Genomic DNA, 17,827 nt, shown 5'->3' with positions numbered 1-17,827 from the left:
AATGGGTTAGTGTACATATGTTAAGTCCCTATAATACTAATGATTCCCCCTATTGTCCCCATATTGTTATTATTGTGCCCCATAGAATCCCACTATTGTTATTTTTGTGCCTTTATATTATTATTGTTAGGTCGGCTTTGGTTATATTGTGACCCCTTAGACTCCTATATATAGAAAGGAGGTTTTGTCATTTGAATCATCTAAGAATTGTTCATTTGTGTAATGTAAAGGAGGTTGCCCCTTCGAAGAGGCTTATTTCTAAGGCGTTGATCTATCTTTTCTATCTTTTTGTGAGTTGGTTTCATAACATGTATCAGAGCTTTGGATTCTAGGATTTCGCTGCTCCAAACAGGTTTTCGTTGGCCATCATAACAACATATTTGTGTAAAAAGTTGTGTATATTTGTGCACTAGTAGATTTATTGTTGTTTATAATTCAGTTGTGCAAAGTAGTTTTGTTGTGATACTTGGTTTGGTAGCGTCAATGATTTAAGATTCTATCCTAGACACCAGTATCGTGGAAAAACAACTGAAAGGCCCATCTTCAAACATACGATCATAACAGATAGGCAAGGAAGCATAATGGTTGGCTTAGGTGGCGGAGATGGTGACACATCGAGCTATATGGTGGCTGCAAAGAGGGGCTGGCTGCCGGCTGACAACCATCTAGGAGAAAAATATTCTCCTATGGGTGTCACCCACAGGGAGTGGGTAACCGAGCCATAGACTACTGAATTTGACCATGTGAATTTCTGCCAAATGACAAAAGGTGATTTGGTGCTAACCATGTGAATTTCTGCCAAATGACAAAAGGTGATTTGGTGCTAACCATGTGAGTTTCAGTGACAAGGGAGGTTTGTTGATGGCCATTTTCTACAACCTCACTTAAGGCATCTAATATGGCAATTGACCATCATCATTTCTTAGATTTTCAGTAGGGACACTAAGTGTTTTGAAAACCAACCGAACTGGACAACAACCAATCGGTCCAGAGCAGCTAGAACAGTATGTGAACCAAACCAACAATTTCACAAACTAATTTCTCAGTTCAAGGGTTCAAACCTAATGCTAAAGCCAAAAACAGTTAAGGAAAAGTGCCCAAGTTGCATGGACTTTGCAAAGCTTCTGCCTGCCATCAACAGGTTTTTGTTCAGGAAAACATCAAAATCTGCAGGAAAGATATTATGCCAGAATTGACTCAAATATTATGAAAATCCAATAACATGACAACCTTCAGCTCATTTGAGAGCGTACAAAGAAATGGCATTCCCATTATAAGTTGCAAACCATGAAGTTATACACATGAAATAAACATGAAAAGTACCAAATAAAAGCCAATGTCACAAAGGCATCAACATGTCCATGAATCTTTGTCAACATTCCAAGTTCCTTATGCTATAAATACCACATCAAAAATTGGTTGTCTATGTACTTGTGCTTGTCATGGATACAATTTACGAGATTGATGTTTCTCATGCAAAGATCAGCCTACGCATATGAAGATTACACATAATATAAGCATGCAAAATCAGGCTCAAGCTATCGTTATGGCTTAAAAGATTCTATACCTCAGCTGTCTTTTGCAAAATTTGTAAAGCAGAATGCACATCCACTTTCAGTGTATTAACACGAACATATCGAGGTTTGGATAGACCTATAAAACAAACCAAACACTATCGAAGTCAAAAACAAGTAGCCGTTTATTTCCTAAGCTAGTAATACTTGCATCTCAGGCAATAGTTAAGAGAAAGTTGAAAATTATTATAATCACTCTCGAAGAGAATAAACATATATCAGCCAAACCATCAACCATTTATCTACTTGCCAAACAGTAAATAAGTTTCTAAAATAACCATCCTTTCCAAAACAATAGAATCTAGATTGAGCGCACTCTTTTTCAGGATTATCTATTGCAATATGTAATGGAAAAAATATAACAGTAACAAGCAATATGTGCCTGAATAATATTCACAAAATTATGTCCCTAAATAAAGTAGAGCACCACCATCTTTCCATGCTCAATAACAAGTGCACTTCCCATAGAGTAACACGTGATCACTACAAAAAATCTACCTCCATTAAGCACCAAGAATCTTCACGACACTAATATAAATGATTTTTGTGATACCCAAACTTGGCTCACAAGTTAAAATATCCAAAATATTTGGACCATAAAGAAATCCATTTAGCAATCATAATATATTGAATATTGTATGAGAAAATAATAATGATAGTATGATTAATTACAAATGAGGGCCACATATATATAGTTAGGTGGGAGTGCCATTTCATTAAGAATCATGTCTTTTAGTTGGAATATGACCTTTCATATGTCCCTTCATTAATTATAAGTTATTATTTAATTGTAAGTATTCTTATTTATACTATTTTATATTTATGTTCATAGCATTGCCTTCCCCTTTAGAAATGCTTTGTCCTCAAATCAATTTGATGGAATCTCATGTAATGTCTTTGCATCTTTCTCAACTCTTGAAGCTGTTATAAGTGATGATACGAGATGATATGAATTTCTGAGTGCTGAACAAAATTGTCAGAACCATGAGATCTTCTGTGGAACTTTGCACTTATTTGATACCTGAGATAAATTGTTATTATAAGACTTAGTTGTGTTGGCACCAATATTTTTTGAAAGATAAGTGAGATGCTTCTACCTTGAGTGATATTGACACACTGACTAGTTAAGATTTCTACTCTTATGATGTGGATGTCGATAAAGAGTTCTTATAATATGATTGTAGCTTATCATGCGCGTAACATTTTCTTGGTTTAGTTTAGGTATATGATTTTTTTTTTCACGCATTGATGTTGCTTCATTGATTGCTAGATCTTCACTTGGAATTCCCATTGTCTATATGACAGCATCCGAGTATGTTTTGAATCTAATTGGATTGGCATCTTTGCGAGCTGTGAGATTAATGGGATCTGTATTTGTTCTATTTTCCACAATTTGGACTTTTTTGCCAAAAGACTCTGATGCTTCCATCTGAAGAAGTTGCTCGATATTGTTTTCCAATAATTGTTTATCACTCTTAAGTTTCTTAATTGCGTAAACAGATTTTGATTATGGTTCCTGAAACGTGAAAGTTCTTTAGCTTTTGATTCATCAACTTCATTTTTAATGTTTTGAAACTCAAGTTTCACATTTTTTAAATGTTCTAATTTCTTCTAGTAACTCTTGATTAAGGCTCTTTAAGCAAGAATTTTCTTCATCTTGTTTTGATATGCCTTCAATGAGTTTCTTTTCGAGATCTCCCTTTTATTGTTCTTCAAAATCCTTGTCTTCTTGAGTTGTGCAAGCAATTTTTGACTATGATCCTTTAAGGGATAAATTTCATCATTTTTAACTGAGATAGCTTCATTAAATTCTTTTTTGCATCTTTGATATTGACCTTTGTTTTCCTGAATGTGTAACTTTGATATATCCTTCAAGTCTTCTGATGAAGGCACTCTTGGATCTAACTTCATTGTAATGTCATGAAGTGTCGTCTTCTTCTTCTTATAGGAAAATGCCAAAAACACAACTACAGGGAACTTGGAATCTTGGCCATGTTGCCGCAAAATCTAGCAGGCCTTGGAGATGTAATCCCTACAAGATATAAACTAGACCTAATAGCAACAATGGGGTAGTGGCCTATTGTCACCATAGCCAAAACCCCCTGCTCTTTATGGACTTTCACCTATGGGAGGAGTCCCAATAGGAAAGAGATCACTGATAATAGATGCTCTAAGATTAATGTGTGAAATGATCTCACTAGCAAGTCTTCAACAAAGACACAATTCAAGTTCAAGGCTTCACAAAGAAGCAATTCACTTTCTATGAAGCAAGGGCACAAGACCTAGGGTTTAATAGATCTGCCAAGTGTTGGAGCAACCCAAGGTCAAGGCAAGGAGGAAAGATTTTTTCTAATGTATATTAGCTAAGCCAAGGCTCATGAAACCTTCAATAAAGTCCTTAATTTGAGGAAAGAAATACTAGGGTTTCCCTCTTAGGGCAAACACCTAGGGCAAAAGAATTTATGGATGAAATTGGAGTGGATGCCCACCAAAATGATAGGTTTTTTGGAAAACCCTATCCTCTTGAAGTTTAGGCTCTCCAACCACCAAAATACCCCTTCCCTAGAATTTCTCCCTAAGCCCTAATTCTCTAACATAACCTTTAAAGGACCGAAATTTAGAGCGCAGAAAGATGGATTTAAGAGATGATCACCAGACAACTTGACCAGTGCCTTGTCCGTTGCGAGAATGGAGTCAAGGATGATTTAGGATAGTCAAACTTGTTCCTAAGGAGGCCGAAATTTGATGCCCTAGCAAGCAAATTTCAAGCATTCACCCACTCAATGGAAAAATGGATTTTTATGGGAGATCTTCAATGAGTTCACCACTAGGACTATTCAATACATGTTATGTTGAAGTAAATGTAACTAGGCTAGGTCTTCATAAATTTTGATGTTTGTATTTATTCAAGAAAAGAGAAATTATTTTGATATTATTTGTCAATGAGTTTCTTGCTCATTGAAAATAGGTCAAGCACATTTTCAAGTGCTTCTAAAGAGTCAAAGTCAAAATGTAATTATTATGAGACCCTTTGAGGGCATGTTACATCATGTATGTCAACATACAAGGTCATGGGAACACCTCCAAACCAAGTCAAATCCTCTCCTAGCATCAACGAAGTCTCCAAGCAGCAAAATAATGAATAAAAGATGAATTATGATGAAACTGTCTAGTCGGCCAAATGGACAGTCAAGTCGGCCTAAAGAGGAGGGATAGACCTCTATTTATAGAGGTTGTCCACTCCAAAGACAATGTATCAACTGTTCTCTAAAATCCACAAGCAAAAGAGAACAAGAAGGACGAAGAAAAGCCAAGGTAAAGGTCTACAAGAGCAGCGAAGCAAGGAGGAAGAACAACGAAGTTTAAAGGGATTGTTTCTAGTATTCACACAGTCACACGTGCGAGGGAATGAAGGTCTACCTGCGGTCATTACAGCAGGAAATTACAGTGACAAAATATCTTTGTTTTGGGCAAATAGACAAGGCCTATAAGGCCTCCCCATCCAATGAAGAAAAAAGGAAACGACAACGAAAATAAGAGGATTATTTTAGGGTTTTTGTCCACACGTGCGAAGATTACAGAAGTGAACTTTTGCGGATTTGACAGCAATTGAAGGCAGCACATTTAGAGGCCTCATTCGGATGTATCACTAGGTCTACAAGGTCTCCTAAGGAAAGCGAAGAAGGTTCTCTCTATAGTGAAGTAAAGACGCCCTAATGTTTTAGGGCTTCTCCTAAGAAGAAGAGAATTCTGACTTAGACAACCAGCAAAAGAAGGACGAAGTACTAAGGAGCAAAGTGTTGTAAGAAAGAGGTCCATGTGCCGGAAGTTATAGTGCAGAAAGAGGAAGGGTTTGACTTATGCTTGGAGGATATCCTAGTCAAGGGTCTAGGGTTTGGCAGTTGTTCAAATAAGAAGCTTCAATAAGAGAAAACTTACAAAGGGTTTTCCTCTCAAGAGTGGAGAGGTTTTGCCAAACTTTGTGTTCTTGTTATTTTGTTTTGGTAGCCGTTTGATGAAACACACACACACTAATAAGAAGAAGAAGATAAATTGTCAAAGTGCATCACAAATCGTTATCAAGTAAATGAAGAATCGCTTTACACTACTTTGCCCTAGATTCTTCAACATGTTATACATGAGTAATGCACACAATATTAATCTAGATAGCAACATTAATTAATTTTCAACAAGTTAGGGCACAATTTTGCATGACCTAGAATCAATAATTCCATACATTAGACATAGAAAAATATATTCTCAACAAATAAGGGCACTTACAAGACAACACAAGATTTCCTTCCATTGTGCCAAAGAGTAGCTCCAAAGAATATCCAAGATTAACTCCAAATGTCAACATGCATCCAAAGATTCTAGTTTATCCACAAGAGAGAAGTGTGAGTTCCTCTATGAGGTCGAAATTCCAAGTGCGCTGATGATGAGAGATCAATTGAGATCTCTCTAATATATATGCGTTGTATCATATCCTATTTTTTTAGCCTACAAGCCCCTCTAATCATAAAATAATATACAAGTAATGGCCTGCGTCACAAGTCGACCTAGAAGCTTTTGCAAATTTACTTTTATCTCCACAAATGTTAGCCAAAATGTTGACGTCATGCTTGTATGGCTTTCTTGAGGTCTCACATTAGGGCCTTTTGGTGCCATGACAAGTGTAAAAGACCTCTAAAATCATCTAAGATCTAGGGGTTGGCCCTTGTATCTCAATGCAAATCATACTTGGACCCCAAATGTGGGTTTGTGGCACAACAATGGGTCTCATGGGTCTCCAAACGATAAAATATTTGTCTCTGCTCCAATTTTGAGGGCACTGAAGATGGTGCAAGCCCTCCCATATCTCAAGGCATGAGACAAATCTCATCTGGGACTTAGATCAACTACCACACCATGTAAATACTACTAATATGGTTGGGGACAAACTTGTCCAAGTGCCTCATCCCATGAATAATAAGGCAAATGCAAGAACGGTGTTGAAGGTGCCCATGGCTATGAATGATGCTCTACAACTGTCTGGAGTCCCATGGCTCTAAACGTATCACCCATGGGTGTCAATATGTCCCTCTAGAGGACTTGGACCCCAGTTAAGTTTCCCAAACCTATAAATGGAACCACCTGCCAATCACACACAATATCCAGTGCTGCAACTTTCATCATTAGGTATATTAATCATTATTGCATCTAAGTGAACCAAGCTTGAAAGAAATGGGCATAATGACACTTCATGTGTGGCTTCTCTTCCAAAATTGGGGCCTTAGTCACATAATGGTGTTACCTCCCTAGGTAAGAGTGGCTAATAGACGACCCTATTAAGTGTTCCCAAACCCTAAAGGGAAGTGACATGTCCCTGGTCCACCCTTCAATCAATAAGTGTCATGTGAATAATGATGGAACGGAAGGGGAAAGAACTCCATGGCCAAGTGCCATGGTCAAAGGGACCAACTATGAAGCAACACCTCATCCTAGGTGTATCGATGTGAGGAGGGAACAATCGTGGATGCATGTGTTACCTCGACCTTTGTTTTTCCACCCCTCCATATTTCCTTTTAATTTTTCTTGATTTTTCCTTGTATTATTACTCGTAGCTCGAGGAATGAGAGCTTGTTTTGTATGATGTATAGCAAGTATTACCCCCTTTAGGATGGGGCAGTTCATCGCCCATAAGGGGTTGGGACATGCAATGGTTCCTTGTCTTCTATGAGATAGGACAACATTGGGCCCATGAGTCGGGTGATGGCCACATGATAGAGGTAGAGCTCAGATTTGGCTTTTGCCCACGTGCCAATTTGTAAGTCTCGCCCAACTTTTGCATTTTGATTTTTCTTTTGTTTTTCTTGTGGCCATCATATGCCCTTTCTTTTTCTTTTAGCTGCATCAACCTCCCAGGGTGCATTTCCAAGGCCTACCCAAGGTATGAAGATGTGTGGATGCCAAATCCCAATGAACCAATGGTCAGTTGACCTAAAGAAGGGAGGTGAAATAAGGGCTTATAATGTAAGATGGAAATGGTAAGTATGGAATAGGGATAGATGGGGCTATGATATCTCAATCACGGCCTCCCAAGTAGTTCCCCTTCCTAAAGTCATGGGCCATTAGGGGAGGTCCCACTAGACTAGGATTGAAAATTAACCCCCCATTTAAGGTTGGGGAACAAGACTACGCCCAAGACCCTTCTCTCTTCTCACGTCACCCATAATCCATTTCAAAATGCCCAAATACAAACAAGCCTAAGCACCCGTCGGTATAATGAATAAAATACCTTTTGATCATAAGCCCATCTTCCAACATGTGCTCTTGACAAATGGACGAGGAAACATATGACTGATGTAAGTGACAAAGATATGAAAGGCACATCACACCAGCTATAAAGTGTCTCTCAGGGGTTGTTGGCTACCGGCTAGAAGAGATGAATACGAGAAAAGATTCTCCTAGGGGTCACCCAGTTTTGGTCGGCAACGGGCCCCACTGGGAAAATCAGCGTCAAAGAAATTGGCCCTTGGAAATTAACCCTTTTGAAGAAATTCAACCCTGAAGAATTAACCCTGTCTCACCAACAAATCCCCCCCCTTTCTTCTCACCTCATACGTTCCCTACACACTTGAGAAAATCAGCATCTCTTGATATTTCGGCCTCCTCCACAATTAAGCCCTCCTCTTCAGCAACTCGGTCTCCCTCTTTCCTAAACTCGGCCTCCCTAAATTTCTGCCAAAATTCTCTATTGCACTTCTCCTCACTTCTCTTCAGTCTAGTCAAGCCTCTCGCTCTAGAGAAAATCGCTTCCTCCACAATTGTGTGTCTTCACCTCTCCCTTAGGCTTATTTTATAATTTCATTAAGCCAAAATCCCTAACCCTAATCTCCTAAGTGATCAATGGCTAGGATTAAATCCTAAGCCTCACTTGAGATCAATGATTGAGATTATATCTAAGTCACTTAAATAATTTTATTATTTATCCTTAGAACTTTGGCCTAATAGTCCACAATAATTAATTAGATTAATTATTGTACTTTTCCTAAGTTAACCTTAGGAAAGAAATCATAAAATCACTTACTCCACCAAGCAAGCACCTAAAGAGGCAATCAAATATCTTCTACATGCTAAGACACCAAGCCAATGTAGAAGACCTTCCGAGGCTACAAAATCAACACTCCCTCCTAGCAAGGAAGGGATTCTCCACCACCCCCAGCTTGTCTTTGTAAAACACAAACATCCCCTTCACTAAAGCCTTGGTAAGAATATCTACTACCTTCTCCTCTATGTAGATGTACTACAATCTCACAGTAGCTCTCTAGACCCTGTCTCTAATGAAGTGGTATATGTTCTCTATGTACTTGGACCTATCATGAAATACTAGATTCACATAAACATTAATGTAACTTTGATTGTCACATTGAATCACACTAGCCCCATCTCAAGACCAAATAATCATGTGAGCATCTTGCCAAGCGATATCGCCTCACAACTTGCCAGACTTGCCACCATGTACCCGGCCTCTGTTGAGCTAAGTGCCATTGAGTGTTGGTTGGTTCCTACTATACCACGAGATCATAATTGATCACAAGTTGCAACAACAACCTAAAGTACTCTTCCTATTCACTGCACTCCCTACCCAGTCTAAATTTGTGTAGCCTTGCAACTCCACTCCACCAACTTTGACATACCTCAATCCATACTCCATTGTAATTGGGTAGCTCGGGAGGTATTCCCACAAGCCCTTGGCGTTAGGCTTGTGAGGATAAAACCCACAAAAGGATGAGTTTGTGGGTAAAGTACTCAAGGTTGGGGTTTTGGACCCAAACGACTTGGCTTAGAACCCAAGGAAAGCAATTTTATATTCTAATTGATGATTAAGGTTGAGTTGGCAACACCCTAATGGACCAAGGAGTTCCCTAAGTGATCTTTGGAAAACTATAAGTAGCCAAAGGATAACCTAATCACAAGATGTGAAAAGGACACACCCACTTGTGTGAGGAAGAACAGCCCTAGCAGAAGCCACAGCCAAGAGAGCAAGGCCGAATTGAGGAGTTTTGTTCAACAAGTCGAGTTTCTTATGTGGATAAGACCGCAAGGAAAGAGAGAGCTCGTTGATGCTAAACAGGGCCTAGCCGCAGCCAAGGAGGTAGTACTTTCGGTGGTTTAGAAAGTTAAGGCAGGTCGTAGCGAGAGAGAAGGGAGCATAGGATGAATTGGATCTGTTTAAGGTATATTTTGGGTGTTGGAGAAGGTCGTTCACCTGGATGCAATAGGACTCAATCAAGGGAGGCTGCAGCCTGGTTAGGGTTGGCCGCAAGGTAAACAGAGGAGGCCGAAGTCAAATCAGAGGAGGCTAAGGATTGTTGAGGGTAGGTCGAGGCCTACAACAGGACAGCTAAGGCCTAGAAGAGGCCAAAACTATTGTACAGAGGTTAAGGAGGAGGTCGAGGGCAGTTAGGAGGCTAGCAAAATAGGAAAGAGGGTTGAACAACAGCAAACTAAGGGCTAAAGGGAGCAGCCCAAGGCAAGGAGTTGTTATTGGAGGTTGTGCTAAGTCTTATAGTTGGACAGCAAGGTCAACTGTGAGCCTAAAGAGAGTTGACTATGCAGTTTGTGGAGGGAAAGGAGTGCCCTGTGTGTTATAGAAGAAAGTTGATGAGTTTGGTGGCAAAGGACATCCAGTGATCAAGGGTAGATGAGGTCTAAAAGGACTTAGCCTTAGCCCAGGTATTTTGTATTATCTTTTGTATTATATTTGCAATTTGTACAAGGATTGTAAAGGGCCACGATACATGGTACGTGAACCCTGTGATTTTCTTATTAATGAACTGATAAGGAATATGTTTGGGCCATAAATCTTGTGTATTGTTATTGATTTCTCTATTGTTATATTCCATTGTGCAAAGTTGTTTAAAGTTGGGCATCTCTAGTGTGTTTATGTGCTTAGCTAAGGCATAGACCAGACCAGAGGTGCGTGGAAATTCCAACACACTATACCACAAAGATGCCTGAGCACATGCTTTGTTGCCACCCAATGAACCTTCCTCGGCTCCACCGTAAACTAGCTGAGCGTGTTCACAGCGAAACAAATATTTGACCTAGTGTTTACCAGATACATCAACGAACCAATCAATTGTTTTTACAAGGTGGGATCCACCAACTCACCCCTAGAAGCACTTAGCTTCCTAAAGTTGGCAATCATAGGCATGCACATCAGCCTGCAATCCTCCATCTTGAATCTCCTGAAATTTCAACTTCATGCTTGCCCTTCCCTAGGAAAATCCTTCTTGGCTACTGCCACACATCCAATCCCAGGAAGTAGTGCATCAGCCCAATATCCTTCATCTTGAACTCTGAAGCAAGGTCCTCCTTGCACATCCCTATGAGCTTCTTTGATCCTCTTAGAAAGAGATCGTCAACATACAATACCAAGATAACTGGCTCACCATCAATAAGTACATAGTACGAGTTGGAGTCTAACTCACTCTTAGTGAAGCCCGATCCAAGTAGCTACCCATGAATCCCGAAGTACCATGCGCAAGGTGCATGTTTAAATTCATATAAGGCCTCCAACAATCTGAATACATGGGACTCCCTCCAATGCACCTCAAAGCCCTGAGGCTGCTTAATATACACCTCTTCCTCAATCACCCCATTGAGGAAGGCAATCTTCACATCCATCTAATGTATCCTCCACTCCATCTCTGAAGCAATAGAAATGACCACCCTAATAGATGCATATCTGGCAACAGGAGCAAATTTCTCCTCATAGTCTACTCCCTCCTTCTGGGAGAACCCTCTCCCCACGAACCTTTCTTTGTAATTCTTGATACTTCCATATGTTGCATGCTTGATCTCATAGATGGAATATAACTTCCCCATTGTCTGATCTCAGCACCTTGATCTTCTTCCCTTCAAGCCTCAATACTATCTCCCACACATTGTTCCTCAAGATGGAACTATACTCTTCCACCATGGCATCCCTCCAAATCCGCCCGTCTGCTGCCTCCTTGAAAATATTTTTCTCAGAATCATCGATGTTACTATCAAGAAAAAATGGTTAGAAAATTTGGATGGTGGTCGACTCTCCTGAAAATGTTGTTAGAAGCCTCCAAATGCTCCTTAACATCTCCCAATGTCTGCTCAACCCATCATGGCCTCCTCCTAACAAAGCTCGAAAGAACATCTCTCTATTCCTCCTGATTTGAAGGTTGTGTTCTTGTTGTTGGTGTTGTTGGTCCCTGCTCAACCTTCAGAGCTTCTTGCTCCAGATCCTCTGCCATTACTAGACCTATCTCATGCAACCTCCTAAAGGTCCTACCCTCCTCAAAGTCGACATACCTCTTGACCACTCTCTTCCTTTGTCCTACAATGTAGACCTTGTAGGCCTTTGAAGTCTCACTATATCCAAGAAAAATGCCCATCTCTAATGAGGGCTCTAATTTTGTCCTCTTCTCTGAAGAAATGTGGACATACTCTGGACTACCAAATATACGAAGGGGGCTCACCTCCGAACTTACTCCTGCAAAACCCTCCTAAGGAGTCATGTCCTCGACTGCCTTGTGAGGACTCTTGTTCTGCAGGCATACAGTGGTACTACTTGCCTCCACCCGCAAGAGCATATGCAGATCCTGATCATGGATCATGACCTTGGATGCTCTGACTATACCTTTGTTATTCATTTCTGACACTCCATTATGTTGCAGATTGTAGGGAATTATTAGCTCTTTCTCAATTCCCGCTTCCCTGCAAAAATTCTTAAACTCATTGGAGGTATACTCGCCCCCATTGTCTGATCTCAGCACCTTGATCTTCTTCCCAATTTGGTTTTCCACAAGAGCTTTAAACTCTTGAAATTGACTGAAGACCTCACCCTTGGTCTTTAGGAAGTAAAATTCATGTCCTCCTGGGATAATCATTTATGAATGTCACAAAATAATTGCTCCCCGAGATAGACTCCATCGACATAGGACCACACATGTTGAATGCACCAAATCCAACACACCTGTTAGACCTGGTCTCACTACTAGGAAATGTTTCCTTGGACTGCTTCCTAAGTGCACATCCCTTACACACACCATCATCCTATGTATTGAACTTCGGAAAACTAGTGACCATCACCCATAAGAATGGTAAAGCTCTGTAGTATAGATGTCCCATTCTCCTATGTCAAATTTCACTCTAGTTGTCACTACTATGTAATAGCGATTTCACCGATTGCCCTCTAAACAGATAAAAATTGTTCTCCCCGCTGCCTATAACTCGCCTCACGCTAGGATCAACCCCTTTCAGCCTGACAACTACCTCACCTCTCGTGAAACTAACCTCAATTCCTTTGTCCTGCATGGTCGAAACTGAGAGTAATTTTTTCTCCAAACCAAGTACATAGATCACCTCCTTCACCTCCATAAGACTCCCTAAATCTAGCTGGAATTGTATGCTTTCAATGCCCTCTACTGCTCCACATTTAGATATTTGTGCTCCCTGGCCATACTGGTGAAGACATCACGAGATACCATCATGTGACAAGATGCTCCATTCAATGTTGCACGAAGCGGGGACGCGGAAGCGTCATTTTCCAAAAATCTAGGAAGCGAAGCGTCTACTATATATATATCTATATATATATATATATATATATATATATATATATATAGATATAGATATATATTTATATTTATATTTATATTTATATTTATATTTATATTTATATTTATATTTATATTTTTTTGCATTTATACTCAAAACAAACATCCCAAATACCAAATTAGTTGTAGAAGACATGAAAACATGCATCGTTTTGCATAAATCAAGATAGATATGGCATCCATGATTCCATTGTAGTTACTAGTATGTACATCAACCATCTATATTCTAGCGATTACAAACATACATCAAATTTTTAAGCATATTATAAAACATAAAACGTTTAAGCATATTATAAAACATAAAACATAGAGCATATTATGATTTATCTAGAAAGTGAGCAATTGTCAACATTTGTCATGTCCAAAATGCAAATAATAATGTTTACAAAATATGTCACTTGGTCACCGCCAAGACAAAAAAGGTTCAAAATTCAAATTCACAAGCCTACAAGTCTAATGAGTAATCTATGAAAAAAGTAGTAAATTGTGAATATATCTACTAATCTCTCCTCCTTCCACCACGAAAAGTAGGAGAGGGAGGAGAAAAATACAAAAAAAATGTCAAAAAAATAAGGGAGTTTGGGGTTTGAATTTACCTCTTTAGCTCTTGTAAATGAAGTCCTCCAAGCTTTTGCTCCAAGCTGCTCCTCCTTCTCCTAGCTCCTCCTTCACTCCTCCAAGTTCTCCTCTCTTCTCTCTTCTCCTCTCCTTTCCTCTCTTCTCTTCTCCAACTCTCATAAATTCAAAGTGAGCAAATGAGGAATGAATGGGGGCTTTATTCCCTTCATTCCTCACCCTAACCCAAGCTGGACCCACCCCTTTTATGCCAAGTCAGCTAAAAAAAAAAAATCACATTTCTTCCCTTCGCGCGGCGCTTTTCCAGAATCGTACGAAACCGTACGGTAAGCGTATGCTTCGCCCTCCGAAGCACCACGCTTCGTACGGCCAAAGCATCGTACGAAGCGCACTTCAGATATTTAGAAGCGCACTTCGAAGGAAAGCTTCGGAAATTTCCAGGAAGCGTCCAAAACAGGCGGAACCGTGCTTCTGAATTTTGGAGTCGCGCTTCCGAGAACGCTTCCTGTACGAATCTGTACGGGACACGCTTCGGGCCTTAGAACCAAGGGGGGATGCTTCCTGCAACATTGGATCCATTGTCAACAAACCAAACCCCTCTTGTAGTGGTACTAGAAAGACAAGATACTTGAGAAAATTCCTTCTCGAATTTTTCAACCAACTCATACATCTATGCAAATGCAATTGTTGTTGTTTTTCCTTGCCTTTCCTCTTGTTTGGACAATGTCCAGCAAAATGACCAAACTTATGCAAAGCACTTGACTTTACTCATGTCTTTCTTCCCTTGTGAAGATGCTCCTCCACTTTGGTTTTGCTTGGCTTTGCCTTTGCCCTTCTTTGCTTACACAACAAGAGCAAGGTTCTCCTTATCTCCACCTTTCTACTATCCACCAGTTATGGATTCCTCCCAAATCTCCTTTTGGGTGAATCATCCCACAATTTGGCCCAATCAGGAAGCTTATCTCTAGCTAGGATACCTGTCACAAATGTAGCCCACTGCTTGGTACACCCTTTCAGTGCTACTTTGACAAGATCCATCTCATCCACCTCTTCCCCAACAGCTGAAAGTTCATCACGAACCTGCTAAATCCTTGTGAAGTATGAGGCCATAGTCTCAAATCTATTCATCTTGATGTTATTCAGCGTCTCCCTTAGCACCATCTTTTTGTTCTAGTTGTCACCTAGGTACAGCATTCTCAAGGTCGTTCACAGTTGATAGGATGAATCTTTCTTCGTGGTGTGAGGGATTAAGTGATCCTTCACACAATCCAAAATGATGCCCCTGGCTCTTATATCTTTTATCTAATGTTCAACAACTTGGGTACCATCTTGAGGAACTTGAATCCCTTGGCTTGCGATTTCCCACAAACCATTTTCCATTAAAACATGGGTGGATTGAAGTTTACAGCCCCCTCCTACCTAACTTCATACCTCTGACTTGATGATGCCATTTTTCCGAATCGACTTTAGCCACAAAACTCTTGTTACAAAAAAAAAAGAACATTGTTGTTGTAAAATAATTCGTTGTCGTAAAACTCTTGTGATATATGATCTCCCCCACAGAGTTTCTATAGCTCTGATACCATGTTAAGTTCTTTTATACCAGATCTGATTTACTTTACTTCAACAATTTATTAAAACCTAAAAAAAATTTATCTCAAATATTTCCGAAATTGCCGATAAATATACACACTAGTATATTAACTCAAAAAATAAAATGAAGCAGAAATAAAATGGAGAAATCAATCACATTACAACAGCAAACCTATACCCACCACAACCTTCCTTCATATTATTAAACACTAAAAAAAATTGGGTTATACCCATAAAATATACATAGAAAAATACACTTGTTAGGAGCCTAGAAACTCAGCCCCACTGGTAAAATTGGCCTCAACAAAATCAGCCCGTGGCCTCAACAACATAGCAATATTAGCATGCATGTGAGGCATACATATGATAGCTACATATGCATGCATCATATACATTGCACTAGTATATATATATATATACACATCGACTATATATTGACTATTCATGGAGAATGTCTAAATATAAGATAAATGAATTAATTATCAAAGGTGTAAATTAAATACCTAATTCTCGTAAAAAGAAGAAATATACACTCAGTAAGAAATATAGTTGAGTTTATTCATATGTTTACATATAACCCAAAATGTGTACTGATATAAAACTAAACCCATAAACATTATGATTAAACTTGATATTTTATAAAACATAAAATAATATGTAATATTTAAAAGCATCATGGTCTTATACTATTTAAATTAAAGTACCATCTGTCATAATTAATGTGACACCATCTGATTCAATTAAAGGCAGATATCATGACAAAGCAGTCACCGCCTAACAAAATCTGATTGATTCAATTAAAGGCAGATATCATGACAAAGCAGTCACCGCCTACAAAATCTGATCCTTTCATAAAGGCGGTGAACAGATGCGTAGAGGGGGAGGAACCTCTGCTATTTAAAGGGAGGAAGGAGGATTTCAAAGGGGGGTTCCTTGCCTGTGGATGGGGAAGGTTGTATGTACTGTGAGTGGAAAAACTGAACCAAGTGTTGTTGAAGGAAGAAGGAGAGGAAATTTATCCCTGTTTATAATTCGGAACTATTGAGCCTTACTTGTTTTGAAGTCTCTGGGCACGGGGGAACGGTATGCATCGGTTGAGAAGCATACTGGATTGAGTATCTAGGTATACTCGGTTTGGCTGGGTGGTTTTGGTCATTCGGTAATGAGAGCGCTGGAGAAGTTCTGCAGCATCCTCATCGCAACAGCCATAGCAGATCAGGTAAGTACTTCGTCAAATCTATTAATATCATTTCAGACAGTTTCAGCAATCTGTATTAATACCATTTCAGACAGTTTCAGCAATCTTTACAGTTTCACAGTTCAGTAATGGCTCTTAATTTAGTACAGTCATTACATATGGTATCGGAGCTGGTTCAACTTTCGGACCTGTTAAGTTGCAATAAGATATAAATCTGATATCAAAAACCATACTAAAGAACAGAACATAATGTGTTTTGATCAAAAGAAACTATTCTTCTTCTAGCAGAAAAAGGAAACACAGAGAGGGAGTTCACAGTCTAGCTTAATACTGTGGGAGACTCAATAACATCTGTACACACTCACAGTAGCCAGATGCATTGTGAATCTGTGACAGAGAGCTCCATAATAATTAGTTTTCTTTAGTAATACAGAATTTTTATTTGGCAGTGAAGTTTGATACCCGATGAGGCTTTTCTCCACATAAATTCTTGTATTACTGTGTACATACTGTATTTCTGTGTTCATCATAATCCCGTTCATTCATTGAAATGTGGTAGAATCTTGAATGCAAGCATTGTTAAATCTGTCCACTGTAGTTTTTCAGATTTTGGTCTTGTTACCATATGCTTGTTAGAATCCCCAGTATATGCCCGCTCTGTTTTTTTTTGTTGTTTCAATTTCTCCTGTCAGTCTTGGTGAATAAATTGATGGCAGGCACTAAAGGCATGAAATGTTGAAGACATTAAGTTCACACAGGGATGAAACTTACAGACAATATGAAGTACTCCATCAGTGAAATTCTGTCTCTGCAAGTTCAGACCATAACTATAGGTAAACCATAGATTCTACAATAATCTTTTGAAGTTTTTCTTATTTATTAAATCGGCACATTTGAAAATTTTCTCTGAAATATTATAGCTCAACTTTACAGAATAAACACGCAATATATTACTAAATTTGCATTTTCTTCAACATCATCCTGCCGCGTACACATTTCTTGTTTTGTGAACGAAAATAATATAATAATCATTTCATCCTGTGCAATTAAATCTAGAAATTCAAGACCCAGGTATAGGTCAGCAGTGGATTCGATATCATCATCTAGATTCAATAATTGTAATCTAAGTTTTGACAGCATTTGTAAACCAGCAAATGTCTGCACGCTGGTCACGAGTGTTCACCTCGAACCATCAGAAGACTTGTTTGGATCTCATGCCCTTAAAACCTGATCCAGATAATGATCTA

At 39.1% G+C, this 17,827-nt stretch overlaps 1 protein-coding gene across 3 annotated transcripts in view; it reads right to left on the bottom strand.

Moving 5' to 3' along the window:
• LOC149229284 (S-adenosyl-L-methionine-dependent methyltransferases superfamily protein) overlaps nt 1-17,827 on the bottom strand; it is a 304,238-nt gene that overhangs the window by 170,994 nt on the left and 115,417 nt on the right. For all 3 annotated transcript variants that reach the window (XM_089378551.1, XM_089378552.1, XM_089378553.1), the window contains one exon: nt 1,568-1,653. In XM_089378551.1, the coding sequence (XP_089234677.1) occupies nt 1,568-1,653 (86 nt within the window). The remainder of the gene's footprint in view (nt 1-1,567; nt 1,654-17,827) is intronic.

This window comes from Pinus tabuliformis, chromosome J (genome assembly GCF_031772625.1).
Source record: "Pinus tabuliformis cultivar Carrire ecotype Pingquan chromosome J, CPIR1, whole genome shotgun sequence".
NCBI classification, from domain to species: Eukaryota; Viridiplantae; Streptophyta; class Pinopsida; order Pinales; family Pinaceae; genus Pinus; species Pinus tabuliformis.
This window is presented reverse-complemented; position numbering and strand designations above follow the sequence as displayed.